General features: G+C 27.1%; 1 protein-coding gene across 1 annotated transcript; it reads right to left on the bottom strand.

Moving 5' to 3' along the window:
* Positions 1 to 743: 743 nt before the first annotated feature.
* On the bottom strand, positions 744 to 20,929 carry LOC111639607 (N-acetyltransferase 6-like; the record flags this gene model as incomplete). Its single annotated transcript, XM_023385499.1, has 4 exons — positions 744 to 1,490; positions 1,574 to 1,679; positions 6,010 to 6,085; positions 20,778 to 20,929. Coding segments are annotated over 4 exons (598 nt in total), but the record flags the coding sequence as incomplete, so codon positions are not given.
* Positions 20,930 to 21,001: the final 72 nt, after the last annotated feature.

Below are 21,001 nucleotides of genomic sequence, written 5' to 3' on the forward strand. Positions count from 1 at the left end.
CGCTACTCTGATAATCTAGGTACTCTAGCAATTCGGTTGAGGGACCATCTGCTTAACAGACCACTGCACAGGTTGGTCCCTAGAGTGGACCACTACTGTAGATAATTTCACTGTAAAAATGGTTACCTGTCGAGTATAAGAGACTCATCGTGATTTTGCACCCCAAAAAGTAGTAAAAAAGTGTGACTTATACTCGTCAAAATACGGTAATATAAATGGCATCCAAGAATTTGTGTTTAAAGGTGCTAACAAAAATTTATTATATATAATATAGCAGTACATTGCACTTTTAGCATGAAATACAGCTTAAAAAAAGCTTTATTTTGGAGGTCAGGAATAGATTAATCCATTTTATATTGTCGTCGACATATCTTTTGTATAGTATAATGTCGTGGAGGAATTTAGGCAATGTCCTGTTTTCCAATTGTCTAATAACTAGTTCACATAAATCCCCGGATACCGAACTACCCATGGGAACACCTCTTGTTTGTGTGTACAACTTTCCTTTAAATTGAAACACCGAGTTGTAACAAATTAGATGGGCCAATTCTAGTGCCTGATGTTGTAGCTCATTAGAGCCTAATTTTTCAAAAAGAAAGTCCCTTAGGGCGCAGAAGCATGGAGGAAGTTCAATCGACGGGTATAAGGATCTAAAATCCAGTACTGTAGCATAACACGGAGAGGTGACCATCTTGAGTTGTTCTATTAATTCCAACGTGTTGGAGATGGAANGGTATAAGGATCTAAAATCCAATACTGTAGCATAACACGGAGAGGTGACCATCTTGAGTTGATCTATTAATTCCAACGTGTTGGAGATGGAAAATTGGTATCCCTGCAGGTGTGGAGTAAGAATGTTATTTTATATTGTTTCTTATGGGAAAATTTGCTTCAGATTTAGAACAACATTTAGGAATGAATTAGGTTTGAAAACAATGGTTTGACTGTACTGTAATCTATATATAGCCGTAATGTTGTGAATTTGATTATAAAATAGTTTTTGCTGACAACAACAACGTGTATAAAACACTATTGGTTTTTGATCACAAAATGCTAAGTTAAATAGTAATTTATTTTGTCATATATATTTTTAAACATCAAACATTTGTAGAGTTTAATAAATAGTATAATTTTAATTATAATATAATAAAATATTTACAAATTAGTTTCATAAATATTAAATAATACAAATATGAAATTTTCTTAAAATATAAATATAAAAACCATCATAAAGATTTTTTCATCCAATATGTTTTTTCACGATTAAATATGCTTTTTGACTGAGACTTTGGCTGAGTTGGTAGTGGTGGCGACGGCGGCGGCGGCAATGGAAGTGGCAGTGATGATGGCAAAGATTGTGAAGACAATTCTTGAAGTTTTGAATCCAAATTATTTGAAATTATCTCATTATTTTTCCTCTCTTGTTTATAGTTCTCTTTAAGACTCATTTGTTTTATTGATGAATTAATCAAAGAAACACTTTTATTATCCTTAAAATTATTTAAACATTTTTATTTTACTATACTATATTTTAAAAAATTTTCATAAGTATGAAACAAATTTTAAGACTTACATGAGTTTGACTAGTTAAATTATCAAATATAAAATGACTGTATCCCAAATGTTCATAAAATTCTTGTTTATCTCCTGTTGTAAGATACAATGTTTGGTATCCTAATCTGAAAAAAATCTTTACTTCAAATATATAAAAATTAACAAATATATTTATTAGTATATATTTAGTGAGAAGTAATCTTTTTAGAAAATTATCAATAGATTGAAAGTAAATACAGTAGAGCGTCGTTTATTCGAATCAATTGGTGACTGGTGTTGTTCGGATAACTTATTTTTTGGATAACCAATTATGTATGAAAAAATATATTAATTTATCCCGTGTTGAAATTTTTCTCCGTTGCGTGTTGCTTTGCGTTGAATTTTTGTCGATATTAAGCCTAACGAAGACTATTGTATCATTAAAAATTATTTTTTTATTTTGTACAAACAAAATAAATATATTGAAAAATATAAAAACAATAAAAAGTTATACTTCAGAAGTTAATTTAGTATCAAAAAGTAAAATATTTGAGTAGCCCAAGACATAGCCAAAGATTACAGCGCCACAGCACTGGCGAAAATTTAAATTTGTCGACTGGAATTCCTTCGGATAACCGACCTTCGGATAAACGATGCTCTACTGTAATAAGTTACAAAACAAAAACAAAAAAAAAAAATCAATAAATTATACAAATTAAATGTATTAGATCAGTGGGTGATTTTGAACCAGTGTTCCACAAACTGGCCTCAAGTGTTCCATGAGGAAAAAATTTTTTTTCACATTTCTGGAATAAATTTGCAATAATGTACAACAACATATTACTTTATTCATATCCTACTCCATAGACTGCTTCATTTATTAGTTTGTTGTTTCATTGTTTTGTGAGAATGGTAAATGTGAAATTGCTTATTGATGTTTGAATATATCGATGCTAATGCTTTACATAACAAAGTATATGATTGGTATTCTGGACCCTCAGAAAGATGGAGAATTTGATATAAAATCAAAAGAATTTATATTAAAACCAAGCCATAATAGAGTCCCAAAATTAAACATAAGATTAAAAACACAAAGCAGGGAAAGAAGCCAATTACAGATTTTTACAAGTCATACCACTTTACTTCCATACCAATTAATTGTGAATGCTAAAATTAGATGGATATCTGGATAATGTAATTGGGTATGCATCTGCATGGTAATGAGTTTGTGAAGACCACCATTCTCCCCCCCAAAAATTTGTTGTTACTATATATATAATATATATATATATATTATATGTGTGTGTGTATGTATTTGTGAATTTGTTATTTACGTATTTACATTATCTGTAATAATCTTAGTTTAGCCACTTTGTTGTCACTTTAATTAGTTAGAGATTTTATTGTATTTAAACATTGTATTTATTTTATATCCTTTTTCTTTTGAACCCACATCTTGAGATACTGAGATTGTTTATACATGAAGCAAAGTGTAAGAGAAATTTGCCTATTTTTCTGATTCTAGGGACTTCCCTAATGATTCAGAGAAACAATTTAGAATATTAATTAACAGCAATAAATCTACAACATGCAAGGAAAAGGATGAGAGGACAATTAAATAATTAAATAAATTTGTAAGAGAATAAAACTTAAAGAAAGTGGAAAAATACCACTCCATGCCCCCCGCTGATCATAGCGGAGATCGAACATGGTTTCAAGGCACAACAGTAACCAAAACAATCAATGAATAATGATGGGATTTGTCAGTGAAAACAGTTTTGCTTCTGTAATGACTTGGCTCAAAAGTCAAACCAATACGATAGTAAGCCATATCATAACTCTCCTGTGCTGAAAAGCGTATAAAAGAGGCACAAGTCCAGACACAGACAGAGCTCCTTGGCAGACAATGGTAGAAAATACCGGCCTCTCCAGACTCTCAACGAACCATCCCATACAAGGAAGGCATCAATGGCGGACATCAACAGTAGACTTGAGTGGACCCATCCTGCCATAATCGTAAGGAAATTTCGTCTAGAAATGAACGCCATTTACCGGCAGACATCAGTGAAGGACCAGCAAAAGGGAAGAAAGAACTAGATCAGGAGACTGACTGGACTTACAAGAGAAGACGGCTCTCTTTTTCCTGGTATGTTGTAGTTCATATATCCCCCTGTTAGGCAGCCCCCTCGTTTTATAGATAGAAATAGGCAGATTTCTTGAATCGGATCTTAAGAATGTTATCCAGAACTTAATTTTTGATAGTAAACTCATGTTATTTGTATTTGACTTTGCATTCATCCTCCTGAGAGGCTCATTCCTGGACTTCAGAGTGACTCTTACCCTCGCGCCTTAACTATCGGGTTTTGACTGAATCGTCGGTGTGTCCAACAAAACACAGCTGGTGGCAGGACCCTACCTAATCTAACATAAACTAACTTTTGACGGATCTGGTCCCCACAAGTTGCATGTTTGAGTCTCACTATGAAGCAAACAAATCTTTTCTTCCAGATTATTCTAAATTAATTTAATAATTAGGAGTTAATTAAAAGCATTTTAAAATCATTCATTTGAAAGATTAAGTTGTTTATTTGATGAATTAAAATTTATTAATGGATAAACATGATTATGTGATGAACTTATTTTGTTTTGAAACTGTATAAATCAAGTATTATTATTCATAAAAAGAGCACAACTATGTAATTTCATCACTATTTTGTTTTCTTAATTTCTTTCAACAATATATATGTATGTATTTTTTCAAATGAAATATTGTGATTACATTAAATTATTAGCATTTCTATGTTGATATAGCTTCTACTGAAGTAACTGTTTTTATTTTTTCCATTAGATACACTGTACATAATAGATTTTCACTTAGGTCTATTAGGATTATAAATTTGTGTTATTTCTCTTACTAGAAAATTATTTTATAATAATTGGAGATTCTGAATAGTGAGATGCCTGCATTCCTAAATTTTTTAAATGAAAAGTTTTCACTAACTAGTCAGTAAAAACTTTTACCCTTGTATATAAGAATCATGGATTCCATTAACAGTGTTACTCCTAACATGTTGGCTCAGACATTGACTAAAATAAAGTACAGACTGCATATCATATGTGCCCTGTCAGGAGAACATGTGGAAATGTATTGATATATTTGTACTTAACATTGTAAACTTTTTCAGATGCACTTTCTGTTATCATTGTCTATAGTATTATACCCATGAAATACCTATAGTATTTCCCAAAATTAATTCACAAAACTAGGAAGGTTCCAAATGAACACCCTGTATATGTAAACTGACATCTTTTTGTCACTGACTATTCAATAAATAAACAAACAGCCATGGCATGCATGAAAGAAAGACTTTACTGTCAATACCTTAATAGTTTATAAATCAAAAATACAATTTTATTAATATCGTTTAATTTCAGTTCATTTGTTAAATTTCATCATCCAAACTATTAAATAATTAACATTCTATTTCTGCCTAAAAGGACTTATTGTCATTATTTCCATAGGATCTGCTTTGTATGTAGGAAGATTGTGACTTTTAACAAAAGAAGTGAAGAAAAAGAAGTTGTAATCTCCCCACATCTTAAGAAGAGCCTATAGAAATAATTACAGTAGAGCATTGTTTATCTGAATCAGTTGGGGACTGGGGTTGTTAGGATAACTTATTTTTCGGATAACTGATTATGTACGAAAAAATGTATTAACCTATCTCATGTTGAAATTCTCTCTGTTGTGTGTCACTTTGAGTTGAATTTTTGTCAATGTTAAGCCTAATGTAAATTTTTAAAATAATAATTGTGGCTATTGTATCATTAAAAATTATTTCTTTATTTTGTACAAACAAAATAAATATATTGAAAAATATAAAAACAAAAAATTTATATTTTGGAAGTTAATCTAGTATCAAAAACATTTGATTCAGCATGACATAGTCCGACTGGAATGCTTTCGGTTAACCGATGTTTCGATTGATTGGCTTTCAGATAAATGACACTCTACTGTAATTTATAAAATGAACTTAGTTTTCAAAAAATATCTATTTATCTATTTCATTTTTATAAGTATAAGCAAGAATTTCTAAATTGAATGTTACAAAACATTAAAATAAATATTTGAAAAATACAAAAAATTTATCATCATTTGCAAACTGGACTGTTCTGTAACACAAAATACACAACAAAAAACTTAAGTCCTTCCAATAATAATGTTTTAAGAAAATACAAATGTTTTCAACCTCCTCCTCTTCCATTACAAAACTTTTATCTTTAAACCTGAGGCAGACCTCAGGAGGAGGTGAAAATGTTCATTATTTCATTAAAATGTTATTGAAAGGACTTTTTGTTTTTTTAGGTTTTTTGTTGTGTATTTTGTGAATATTTGAAAAATATTAAATTGATGAATTGAAAATTTAATTTATATAATTATTGTTAAATGTAAGTTATACATAAATATTTTCATACCTTTTCGCATGATCCTCTGTTTTCTGCATTAAAAACTTTCCAAGACCTTCACCACGTCTTTCATTTTTAATTAAAACTATAAATAAATTCAAACAAGTAATTTTCTAACATAAATCAAATTTATATGCCATTTATCTGATATATTATCAAAAAATATATGTTTTTCAGAAAATTTATATTAAAAAAAATTATAAAAAATTTATATATAGAAAGTTTTTCTATATATAAGTTCTTTAAATTAAAGTTATATAAACTTTAATTTAAAGAAAAAAAATAGTATAAAGTGTATATATCATATAAAAATATTAAAGCTAATATTTTTGTTTTTATATGTCATATATACTCATTTCTAATAACATATAAATTAAATTGAATTGCCGAGATAAAATGATTGAATATAAAAAGTATAAATTTTCTTTCAAAAATTTAAGTTTGTTTATGTACATTTATAATTCTATAAGTTGATAAAAAATATATAATTTGAAGCCAAACTGTACAGTTTCAGACAACTGATTATGAAGAATGTCAGTAATATTAAAAAACCATGCTAACAGATAAATTATTTTAGTTAGATATCAGAAAAAACTGATATACAATAATTTTTCTAATGAATTTCACAGCTTAAAATATTAATTAATTAATCAAGATTATCATTCAAAAACATAATAATTGATTAACATTACATATTGAAAATATATTTTATAGTTCATTAGTATATTATAATTAAATTCAAGCAAGTATTTAAATGTAATTTTAACTGTCAGTTTAACTTTGAATTCTATATTGTGATGATGCCAAGTTAAAAAACTTTCAAAATAAATTTATTTTCAATTTCTACTGACTAAATGAAAAGATTTTATAAATTTATATGAAAATGTTATTCAATAAATAAAATTTTCAAAAATATTCTCTGTGATATATGAACATAAGATGTTAATATATCAATCTTCACATTTTAATGAATGAATGAAAACTTTCATTTGTGGATATAGAAAATTTTGTGAAAATAGAAAAGAATGCCATTTTTTCTAAACTTTTAAATTTCACAGGATGTTATTTTCTAAAATAAACTACATTAGCAAATTATTTTCAGAAATTGAACAACTGAGTCATTCAGTTAATATATAAAACAATTTAATGATAGAATATAAAATATTTTCTCTAGATTAGATTTGTTTAGATTCAAAATGGAATACTTTATGTAAAAATAATAATAATAATTTGTATTATACTGATGAAATAAATTTTAAATATGTTTGGATTTTTTAAATAAAATATCTTTGGAATGAAAGAATTATTATGTAAAAATGAAATTAAAATTTTTAAGTTATACAATATATATAATATAGTATATATTGTATAACTTTAAAATAATATTCAGTTTATATTATTTTTTATTTTAGTGTTATAAACTTTCTTTTGTAATGTTTAATTGAACTAAGCTACTAACTGGCTGACTTCCAGTATAACTAAAATAGAAACCTAGCAATAAATTCATTTATAAACTGTAGTCATTGTGTTTAAGTTATAGTTTACAATGTTATCAGCAGTGTTTTAAAGTTTGAAAGTTATCTTCAGTTTGATTATTACAACAAATATTTATTTATTATATAGAGAAATCACCTTGATATTTTAGCAAAATGACTATATCTAGTGTGTTTTCTCTATAGAAATCTTTGTTCCATTTTTGGTTTATATATATTTATTTATTGTATTGACAATTTGAAATATTAAACCTGAGAACATTTATCATAATTATCTTAATATTTAAAACTTAAAGAAAATCTCATAAGGTTGATAAATTTATGCAAATTTTTTATTTTCAGCTTAATCAAATAAATAAGTACAAAACAAACACCTTATGAAATTTCAGCACTAATTTAATGAAACACAGACATTTTTGATTCAACTTGATGCAGATTCATCAAGATCTGCATCAGCTGTTCAAACAGAATAAAAGAACAGAATGTATCAGGTCAGTCCATAAGTTCGTGCGCATTTTTATCTACAAAAAAAGCAACAAAATATTTTAATTAAATCTTATTTCAATCTATAATGTATTCACCATTATTTTGTACAATTTCTTGCCATCTTGATGGTAGCTTTTTAATCTCATCTTTGTAAAATGATTTCGGTTTTGAATCAAAATATTCAGAAATAGCCTTTTTTACATTGTTCTCATCCTCAAAAGTTTTTCCTTTTAAAAAATTCTGCAAACTCCGAAAAAGATGATAATCACTGGGAGCAATATCTGGCAAATATGGTGGATGAGGTAAAATTTCCCAGTTGAAGCTTTTGAGTTGAGCAGTTGACGTTGTTGTCAGTTAGCTATTGACAGTTCATGTGGTATCCATTTTCCTAGCTTTGAAACTTTTCCGATTTGTTGTAGATGTCTATGAACAGTTCCATGGGATGAATTTAAACGTTCCGCAATTTCATCAACTGTTAAAGATGGTTCTGCTTCAACTAGTGCAGAGAGAGCATCATCATCAAAGTCAACGGGTCTTCCAGTACGAGCCTTATCCTCCACACTAAAATCATTATTTCTAAATCTTTCAAACCACTTCTGCGCAGTCCTTACACTAATTACAGTTTGATTATGAACAGTATTTAATTTTTTGGCTGCATTTGTAGCATTCTCATCACTTAAAAATAAAAAGTATAAAACATGTCTCTTATATTCATCTGTTACTTCCATTTTAACGAAAATAAACAACTGAAATGTTCCCAATTCTGAACAGTATTATATGAATGAGATCCAATTTAACACTTCAGTGTAAAAAGTATCACATTAGACTGGCATTTTTAACAGCAAAACAAGATTTTTCTCAAGGTCATAAAATACGCACTTATGGACTGACCTGATATTACACAGAAAAGTTTAAATATTGAATATGCCAATGTTAATTGCACAAATACAAAATGAAATCTGTTAAGCAACTAATGTTGGAAGTTAATAACTGATGTGAATCCATCAAGCTGGATCAAAAAACCTTTTTGTTTATTAAATTAGTGCTGGAATTTAGTAAGGTGTTTGTTTTTACTTAATTAAAATATTTCTAACTTAAAAAAATATCAAATTTCTGAGAGGAATTAAAAATATTTTCAATAAAATATCAATACATATGATGTTATTTAGAATTAGCATAACATAGTTTGTATTTTTCTTATCAGTTAATGTTATATCCAATAATAATATCTAATAATACTTTTAAGACTTTCAAATCATTTGACTGTTTTAGATTTGTTTACTTGCTAACATTGCTTAAATTCTTGAATTTTAAATGATCTAAATGCAACTTCAATACTAACTAAATATATATGTGTTAAGAAATATATTTCAATGTAATATAAAATAAATTTGAAATATTATGATATATTCAGTTAAAATATAAAATGATGAGAAAAGTTTCAGGCATTCTAATAATGTAAAATTTAATTATTATTCTGTGAAGAATAAATTAAGTTGTGGTGGTAATGTATGAATTGTATTCACTTACCTTTTACGTTAAAATGACACTTATGAAATATAAGGTATCAGTTTAAAAATTTTATATCATAACATCAANTGTTATTTACGTATTTACATTATCTGTAATAATCTTAGTTTAGCCACTTTGTTGTCACTTTAATTAGTTAGAGATTTTATTGTATTTAAACATTGTATTTATTTTATATCCTTTTTCTTTTGAACCCACATCTTGAGATACTGAGATTGTTTATACATGAAGCAAAGTGTAAGAGAAATTTGCCTATTTTTCTGATTCTAGGGACTTCCCTAATGATTCAGAGAAACAATTTAGAATATTAATTAACAGCAATAAATCTACAACATGCAAGGAAAAGGATGAGAGGACAATTAAATAATTAAATAAATTTGTAAGAGAATAAAACTTAAAGAAAGTGGAAAAATACCACTCCATGCCCCCCGCTGATCATAGCGGAGATCGAACATGGTTTCAAGGCACAACAGTAACCAAAACAATCAATGAATAATGATGGGATTTGTCAGTGAAAACAGTTTTGCTTCTGTAATGACTTGGCTCAAAAGTCAAACCAATACGATAGTAAGCCATATCATAACTCTCCTGTGCTGAAAAGCGTATAAAAGAGGCACAAGTCCAGACACAGACAGAGCTCCTTGGCAGACAATGGTAGAAAATACCGGCCTCTCCAGACTCTCAACGAACCATCCCATACAAGGAAGGCATCAATGGCGGACATCAACAGTAGACTTGAGTGGACCCATCCTGCCATAATCGTAAGGAAATTTCGTCTAGAAATGAACGCCATTTACCGGCAGACATCAGTGAAGGACCAGCAAAAGGGAAGAAAGAACTAGATCAGGAGACTGACTGGACTTACAAGAGAAGACGGCTCTCTTTTTCCTGGTATGTTGTAGTTCATATATCCCCCTGTTAGGCAGCCCCCTCGTTTTATAGATAGAAATAGGCAGATTTCTTGAATCGGATCTTAAGAATGTTATCCAGAACTTAATTTTTGATAGTAAACTCATGTTATTTGTATTTGACTTTGCATTCATCCTCCTGAGAGGCTCATTCCTGGACTTCAGAGTGACTCTTACCCTCGCGCCTTAACTATCGGGTTTTGACTGAATCGTCGGTGTGTCCAACAAAACACAGCTGGTGGCAGGACCCTACCTAATCTAACATAAACTAACTTTTGACGGCTCTGGTCCCCACAAGTTGCATGTTTGAGTCTCACTATGAAGCAAACAAATCTTTTCTTCCAGATTATTCTAAATTAATTTAATAATTAGGAGTTAATTAAAAGCATTTTAAAATCATTCATTTGAAAGATTAAGTTGTTTATTTGATGAATTAAAATTTATTAATGGATAAACATGATTATGTGATGAACTTATTTTGTTTTGAAACTGTATAAATCAAGTATTATTATTCATAAAAAGAGCACAACTATGTAATTTCATCACTATTTTGTTTTCTTAATTTCTTTCAACAATATATATGTATGTATTTTTTCAAATGAAATATTGTGATTACATTAAATTATTAGCATTTCTATGTTGATATAGCTTCTACTGAAGTAACTGTTTTTATTTTTTCCATTAGATACACTGTACATAATAGATTTTCACTTAGGTCTATTAGGATTATAAATTTGTGTTATTTCTCTTACTAGAAAATTATTTTATAATAATTGGAGATTCTGAATAGTGAGATGCCTGCATTCCTAAATTTTTTAAATGAAAAGTTTTCACTAACTAGTCAGTGAAAACTTTTACCCTTGTATATAAGAATCATGGATTCCATTAACAGTGTTACTCCTAACATGTTGGCTCAGACATTGACTAAAATAAAGTACAGACTGCATATCATATGTGCCCTGTCAGGAGAACATGTGGAAATGTATTGATATATTTGTACTTAACATTGTAAACTTTTTCAGATGCACTTTCTGTTATCATTGTCTATAGTATTATACCCATGAAATACCTATAGTATTTCCCAAAATTAATTCACAAAACTAGGAAGGTTCCAAATGAACACCCTGTATATGTAAACTGACATCTTTTTGTCACTGACTATTCAATAAATAAACAAACAGCCATGGCATGCATGAAAGAAAGACTTTACTGTCAATACCTTAATAGTTTATAAATCAAAAATACAATTTTATTAATATCGTTTAATTTCAGTTCATTTGTTAAATTTCATCATCCAAACTATTAAATAATTAACATTCTATTTCTGCCTAAAAGGACTTATTGTCATTATTTCCATAGGATCTGCTTTGTATGTAGGAAGATTGTGACTTTTAACAAAAGAAGTGAAGAAAAAGAAGTTGTAATCTCCCCACATCTTAAGAAGAGCCTATAGAAATAATTACAGTAGAGCATTGTTTATCTGAATCAGTTGGGGACTGGGGTTGTTAGGATAACTTATTTTTCGGATAACTGATTATGTACGAAAAAATGTATTAACCTATCTCATGTTGAAATTCTCTCTGTTGTGTGTCACTTTGAGTTGAATTTTTGTCAATGTTAAGCCTAATGTAAATTTTTAAAATAATAATTGTGGCTATTGTATCATTAAAAATTATTTCTTTATTTTGTACAAACAAAATAAATATATTGAAAAATATAAAAACAAAAAATTTATATTTTGGAAGTTAATCTAGTATCAAAAACATTTGATTCAGCATGACATAGTCCGACTGGAATGCTTTCGGTTAACCGATGTTTCGATTGATTGGCTTTCAGATAAATGACACTCTACTGTAATTTATAAAATTAACTTAGTTTTCAAAAAATATCTATTTATCTATTTCATTTTTATAAGTATAAGCAAGAATTTCTAAATTGAATGTTACAAAACATTAAAATAAATATTTGAAAAATACAAAAAATTTATCATCATTTGCAAACTGGACTGTTCTGTAACACAAAATACACAACAAAAAACTTAAGTCCATCCAATAATAATGTTTTAAGAAAATACAAATGTTTTCAACCTCCTCCTCTTCCATTACAAAACTTTTATCTTTAAACCTGAGGCAGACCTCAGGAGGAGGTGAAAATGTTCATTATTTCATTAAAATGTTATTGAAAGGACTTTTTGTTTTTTTAGGTTTTTTGTTGTGTATTTTGTGAATATTTGAAAAATATTAAATTGATGAATTGAAAATTTAATTTATATAATTATTGTTAAATGTAAGTTATACATAAATATTTTCATACCTTTTCGCATGATCCTCTGTTTTCTGCATTAAAAACTTTCCAAGACCTTCACCACGTCTTTCATTTTTAATTAAAACTATAAATAAATTCAAACAAGTAATTTTCTAACATAAATCAAATTTATATGCCATTTATCTGATATATTATCAAAAAATATATGTTTTTCAGAAAATTTATATTAAAAAAAATTATAAAAAATTTATATATAGAAAGTTTTTCTATATATAAGTTCTTTAAATTAAAGTTATATAAACTTTAATTTAAAGAAAAAAAATAGTATAAAGTGTATATATCATATAAAAATATTAAAGCTAATATTTTTGTTTTTATATGTCATATATACTCATTTCTAATAACATATAAATTAAATTGAATTGCCGAGATAAAATGATTGAATATAAAAAGTATAAATTTTCTTTCAAAAATTTAAGTTTGTTTATGTACATTTATAATTCTATAAGTTGATAAAAAATATATAATTTGAAGCCAAACTGTACAGTTTCAGACAACTGATTATGAAGAATGTCAGTAATATTAAAAAACCATGCTAACAGATAAATTATTTTAGTTAGATATCAGAAAAAACTGATATACAATAATTTTTCTAATGAATTTCACAGCTTAAAATATTAATTAATTAATCAAGATTATCATTCAAAAACATAATAATTGATTAACATTACATATTGAAAATATATTTTATAGTTCATTAGTATATTATAATTAAATTCAAGCAAGTATTTAAATGTAATTTTAACTGTCAGTTTAACTTTGAATTCTATATTGTGATGATGCCAAGTTAAAAAACTTTCAAAATAAATTTATTTTCAATTTCTACTGACTAAATGAAAAGATTTTATAAATTTATATGAAAATGTTATTCAATAAATAAAATTTTCAAAAATATTCTCTGTGATATATGAACATAAGATGTTAATATATCAATCTTCACATTTTAATGAATGAATGAAAACTTTCATTTGTGGATATAGAAAATTTTGTGAAAATAGAAAAGAATGCCATTTTTTCTAAACTTTTAAATTTCACAGGATGTTATTTTCTAAAATAAACTACATTAGCAAATTATTTTCAGAAATTGAACAACTGAGTCATTCAGTTAATATATAAAACAATTTAATGATAGAATATAAAATATTTTCTCTAGATTAGATTTGTTTAGATTCAAAATGGAATACTTTATGTAAAAATAATAATAATAATTTGTATTATACTGATGAAATAAATTTTAAATATGTTTGGATTTTTTAAATAAAATATCTTTGGAATGAAAGAATTATTATGTAAAAATGAAATTAAAATTTTTAAGTTATACAATATATATAATATAGTATATATTGTATAACTTTAAAATAATATTCAGTTTATATTATTTTTTATTTTAGTGTTATAAACTTTCTTTTGTAATGTTTAATTGAACTAAGCTACTAACTGGCTGACTTCCAGTATAACTAAAATAGAAACCTAGCAATAAATTCATTTATAAACTGTAGTCATTGTGTTTAAGTTATAGTTTACAATGTTATCAGCAGTGTTTTAAAGTTTGAAAGTTATCTTCAGTTTGATTATTACAACAAATATTTATTTATTATATAGAGAAATCACCTTGATATTTTAGCAAAATGACTATATCTAGTGTGTTTTCTCTATAGAAATCTTTGTTCCATTTTTGGTTTATATATATTTATTTATTGTATTGACAATTTGAAATATTAAACCTGAGAACATTTATCATAATTATCTTAATATTTAAAACTTAAAGAAAATCTCATAAGGTTGATAAATTTATGCAAATTTTTTATTTTCAGCTTAATCAAATAAATAAGTACAAAACAAACACCTTATGAAATTTCAGCACTAATTTAATGAAACACAGACATTTTTGATTCAACTTGATGCAGATTCATCAAGATCTGCATCAGCTGTTCAAACAGAATAAAAGAACAGAATGTATCAGGTCAGTCCATAAGTTCGTGCGCATTTTTATCTACAAAAAAAGCAACAAAATATTTTAATTAAATCTTATTTCAATCTATAATGTATTCACCATTATTTTGTACAATTTCTTGCCATCTTGATGGTAGCTTTTTAATCTCATCTTTGTAAAATGATTTCGGTTTTGAATCAAAATATTCAGAAATAGCCTTTTTTACATTGTTCTCATCCTCAAAAGTTTTTCCTTTTAAAAAATTCTGCAAACTCCGAAAAAGATGATAATCACTGGGAGCAATATCTGGCAAATATGGTGGATGAGGTAAAATTTCCCAGTTGAAGCTTTTGAGTTGAGCAGTTGACGTTGTTGTCAGTTAGCTATTGACAGTTCATGTGGTATCCATTTTCCTAGCTTTGAAACTTTTCCGATTTGTTGTAGATGTCTATGAACAGTTCCATGGGATGAATTTAAACGTTCCGCAATTTCATCAACTGTTAAAGATGGTTCTGCTTCAACTAGTGCAGAGAGAGCATCATCATCAAAGTCAACGGGTCTTCCAGTACGAGCCTTATCCTCCACACTAAAATCATTATTTCTAAATCTTTCAAACCAGTTCTGTGCAGCCCTTACACTTGTTACAGTTTGATTATAAGCCGTATTTAATTTTTTGGCTGCGTTTGTAGCATTCTCACCACTTAAAAATAAAAACTATAAAACATGTTTCTTATATTCATCTGTTACTTCCATTTTAACGAAAATAAACAACTGAAATGTTCCCAATTCTAAACAGTATTATATGAATGAGATCCAATTTAACACTTTAGTGTAAAAAGTATCACATTAGACTGGCATTTTTAATAGCAAAACAAGATTTTTCTCAAGGTCATAAAATACGCACTTATGGACTGACCTGATATTACACAGAAAAGTTTAAATATTGAATATGCCAATGTTAATTGCACAAATACAAAATGAAATCTGTTAAGCAACTAATGTTGGAAGTTAATAACTGATGTGAATCCATCAAGCTGGATCAAAAAACCTTTTTGTTTATTAAATTAGTGCTGGAATTTAGTAAGGTGTTTGTTTTTACTTAATTAAAATATTTCTAACTTAAAAAAATATCAAATTTCTGAGAGGAATTAAAAATATTTTCAATAAAATATCAATACATATGATGTTATTTAGAATTAGCATAACATAGTTTGTATTTTTCTTATCAGTTAATGTTATATCCAATAATAATATCTAATAATACTTTTAAGACTTTCAAATCATTTGACTGTTTTAGATTTGTTTACTTGCTAACATTGCTTAAATTCTTGAATTTTAAATGATCTAAATGCAACTTCAATACTAACTAAATATATATGTGTTAAGAAATATATTTCAATGTAATATAAAATAAATTTGAAATATTATGATATATTCAGTTAAAATATAAAATGATGAGAAAAGTTTCAGGCATTCTAATAATGTAAAATTTAATTATTATTCTGTGAAGAATAAATTAAGTTGTGGTGGTAATGTATGAATTGTATTCACTTACCTTTTACGTTAAAATGACACTTATGAAATATAAGGTATCAGTTTAAAAATTTTATATCATAACATCAAAAATATATTATGTTAAAATTTAACATATGTAGTAATTAAATAAACATAGATTAAATTTTTATATTTAAAAATAACGCTTGACAATATTAAAATTTTTCCATTATTTCAGTTTTAGCAAAAATAATAAATTACTATATATGATTACAAGTAATGCATGAGTTAATAATTTCATTAATTTTTAATTTACATTTAAACTTATTTAAAATACTTTTTAATAATAGATTATTAAAATAACATTTAAATACCTAAATAAAATCTTACAGATGATAATATTTATCTTAAAAGTTTGGTAAAAAAGATATTAAATGGCATTTAATACACTGTACAAAAGTATTTGAAAATATCTGTTTTCTCAGATACTCTACACAATACATAAAAAATGAATAGAATTAGGAGTGAATGAATAGTTTTGTTACATGAAAAGGTAGCTCAAAGAGAAGTTTTTCTCACTTTTCAATACTTTAATGCACTTGAACTACATTGTTGTTCAAGCAATGTCCATAATATAATCAAACTCCTTTAAAGCATTGGCAAACTTTAAAAGTTGATTAATGCTTTCTGGGACAAATACAATTACTTCCAAAGTATTGGTGAATTTTATTTTATATAAAATAAATGTTAGCCATTTATGCATCATATCATATATATGTAAATGATATCATGGTTTAAAAGAAATTGAATTCTCAAGCTTTTATATAATTGATATAACAACTAGGAAATTCCACCTTCCTAGTCATATTTATTTTCTCAGTAAAACTACGTAAAATGTTTACACATGTTCTAGAACATCCTGTATAATGAAAAATGCAATTATAAACTGTAAAATAGCAATATTATAGTAATAATGTTAAACAATATTTTATATTGATAATAACTGCAGTACTATACAGGACACACAATTCTTATATAAAATATAACAAAGTCAAATCATCATCTAATATCTTTATAATAGTGACTCAAATTCCAAGAAAAATTGGTTCAATTCCTGTTTATGGATCTCTCTTGAATTTCTGTTCTAGTTTGCTTTAAGTGATCTGTAAAAAACTGATAACTGGTAAAATAGGTAATGGTTTGGGTTCAGCATTTGGTTACCACATCGGTTAATCAAAATTTTCAGTTATGAAGTCTAAATTTGAAAATAACATTAAATCAGCAATGAATCTTTTAAAAACTAATAAAATATAAATTTAAAACAATCTCATTATTGTGAGCAGAGATTCTAGTGAAACATTTACCAAATAAAAATTCCAACCAATATTTCTTATATAATCTGAAATTATTGATATAAGTACAAATTATACAAGAATGACTTTGAACAAAATACAGGATGTTCCTTTCAAACCTCTGTAGTTTTAAATTGTTCTGTAAAATTTATTTGTTCATGTTTGTAAATGATAAGTATCTGAGAATGTTGATTAATTATTACTCCAAGCTTCATGTTCATAGGCTCAAAAGGGCTGCCACTGCCATGCAGCAGTGATCTGTTTCTCCACTGCTGCATGGCCTAGATTGCTGGATTGGTAACATGGCTTCATTTCTTGGTCATCTGAATCAACTGACATCACCTCTTCAAATTTTTTTCTTTGCGGGAATGTCATGTGTATGCTACAAAAGTGCCTTGATACCATTGTATGTAAGAATCATGGATGCCTTTAACTGTTACTCCTAACTAGTGATGTGCCAGATCATTAAAAATGTATATCCGCGGATACGGATACAAATACGGATCATTAGTGTCTAGATCTGTGGATACGGATCTCAACTTTCGTACTCAGTCGGCGCCAGTGTGTGTGACCTTGGACCGATAATTGATGCTTTGCGTTAGTAACGTGATGTGTTTTGACTTGCACTGCGTGTGTTTTTGTTTATAGTTTAGTGTGACATGGAATAGTGTAGATTACGCTTGTATTTTTGGAGAGTGTTGAGTTAAATTAAAATAAAAACAATGTTGACAAAAAAGTTTAGTAGTGTAATATGGAAATATTTTACAACATTAAATGAATTTTGCATGATAAAATTTTTGCAATGTGAATGTGCCAAATATGTGATTTTAAGAAATAAAAAGTGATTTGAATTGAAGTTATTAGTATTTTATTGCTACCTATCTTTAAAATTTCATATAAGTAATGAAATTAAGATAAAAGATCCGTTAAAGATCTGCTGAAAAGTAACGGATACGAATACGGACCTTTTTTCCCCTCGAATATCTGTGGATACGGATACCCGGCACATCACTACTCCTAACACGTTGGCTCAGACATTGCATTGACTAAAATACTAATTGATTAAGTACAGACTGCATATCATACATGCCATGTCAGGAGAACATGTGGAAATGTATTGATACATTTGTATTTAACATTGTTAATAACTTTTTCAGATGTATTTTCTATTATCATTGTTTACAGTATTGTACTCATGTTTCTTTTCCCAAATTAATCCACAAAACTAGGAAGGTTCCAAAAGAACACCCTGTATATGTAAATTGACATCTTTTTGTTAAATTTTAAATTATATTAACAAATATCATCATTTTGTACATTTTTCAAAACATCTTACTAATATTACATTATGTAGTACTTCAGATTTCATACTTGTATCCAAAAGTAATAGAATATATTTCAGACTAGAAAATAATTGTTTTATACTCATTTGTGTTGCAGAAATTGCTAAAGCAATCTTAGAAAAATGATATAAAGGATCATTCTTCTTTCTATTCCAATATTCTAATATATATTTGTATTTTTCTGTACTTTATGTTTTATTCCATTCATAATTTACTTAGTACATAGTGCTACTCATCAGAAAAAATATTTTTGCTAATGTTTGTAATTTTTCCAATATCTAAGGGGTCCAGGTCCATTTGGCAATAATCTTGTTAAGAAGTATCAATTTATTATCTAATATTTTACTAAACATCATTAGATTGTAGTAACCTAAGTTTCAAAATATATATAAAAAAAATAATGTTGAATTAATTAAACAAAAAGAGTATATTATTCAACATTTTATCTTTTGAAATGAATTTTGATATTTTGTTTCTTAACATTTTGATTCTTTGATATTTTCATTATTGAATATTATTCTCTTGGCATTTAATATATCAATTATAGATTTATGTGTAGTTTAAATTTTTGCAGTATAAATAGTTTGTAGTATAAATGCAGAACAAGAAAACTTTAGACATTTGTACTTATAATTATTACATAACAATTTTCAAAAGTAATAGTCATTCACTGCATGAAAAATGTTGCTAGGTTAGTCAATTTATCATAAATTGGACTCTAACAACAAATGTGATTTGAGTCTGCATCATAATTAACACTAATTTGGACAAATTTTCAAACCAATATATGATACTCTCCACATCTGTAAGTTTCATATCAATAAGTAATCTCACCACTTTAAAAGATGATTTGATGAACTGATATGAACCAGTTCAAAACAATAGTTTAATTTGATTCCCAGTTTCAATCCCACTGGTTCAATTCTGGTTCCAGTTCAGTGAAAATGATGCAGATTCATTCTGGTTATTGTTCCGATTTCAGTTTGGTTTGAGTCCCTGCTTTATAACTTGTGCAATCAAACGATTGCCTTAAACAAATAATTGGGCTATAAATCCACTATTATTAATGATTACTATCCACTATTATAAATTATTTAGTATACCTCTAGTATCAAATTATTTACTATTTTAATCATTAATAATAGCAAACTTTTAGCCCAATTTGTTTAAGGCAATTGCTTAGTTGAGTATCTATGCATTGGCTTTGGGATGTTTAGTATACTTGTATAATCCATTTATCTAATCTGTAAATCTTAAAATTATTTTCTGAATTTTTTTAATATTGAAGTTACCAATTGGCATTTCTTTTTTTATACATTACACAATGTTTTTATTTTTCTAGTAGTAATATTAGAAAAACAATTCATTTTGAAATATAGTATGTAAAAAGATATCAATCAGTAATTTGAATATTAAAAGTAAGAATAATTTGCAGACTTTCAGTCTGTAAGTTATTCTTACTTTTGCTTGAAAAGCATCTATAACTTGAATTGCATACAAGTTTATAGATCAACCATTTGAATGGTATAAATTGGAAATAAAAGTATCAGAAAGTGATCATGTTACTTTACATTTTGCATAAGAATCTCTTATCCTATATAACACATCATTTATAATCCATAAAACAATGTAAAGAGATAGGTTAGTCAAAACAGTTGAAATATGTGCCTGTTACTCTAAAGAATATAGATATTAAATTAGACTGTGTTCTTAAAATTTTTACGGTTAGTGTGGCCTAAATATGTCATATTACTTAACACCTAGATCTCCCACTGACAATCCAGCCAAATGCAGGAGTAAAGGCTTTCTTAATGTCCACAACACTATTTAGAGACTATTCCAACACAGTAAATTCCAAAACTTTATTCTACTTATACTTGTAGATGAAAATAATTTGTATTTTATTCAATTACCTGATTTACCTGATTCTATTAGGCATCCATTTGGATCACATGACAAAGGAGATAGACGACTATGACCAATGACTTCTTTTGTGTTATTGTCAGAAGAAAGAAGAATCAAAGAAACAGGTAATGAATCGCAGGACTTTTCTAAGCTATGCATTCTGTATAATTAAAAAAAGTTATCTGTTTAGAAATATTTTAAAAACATTTAATACAAAATGTATAAAAATCAT

The sequence above is a fragment of the Centruroides sculpturatus genome, unplaced genomic scaffold (genome assembly GCF_000671375.1).
Source record: "Centruroides sculpturatus isolate CEXI.00-Female unplaced genomic scaffold, Cexi_2.0 scaffold1038, whole genome shotgun sequence".
In the NCBI taxonomy this organism is placed as follows: Eukaryota; Metazoa; Arthropoda; class Arachnida; order Scorpiones; family Buthidae; genus Centruroides; species Centruroides sculpturatus.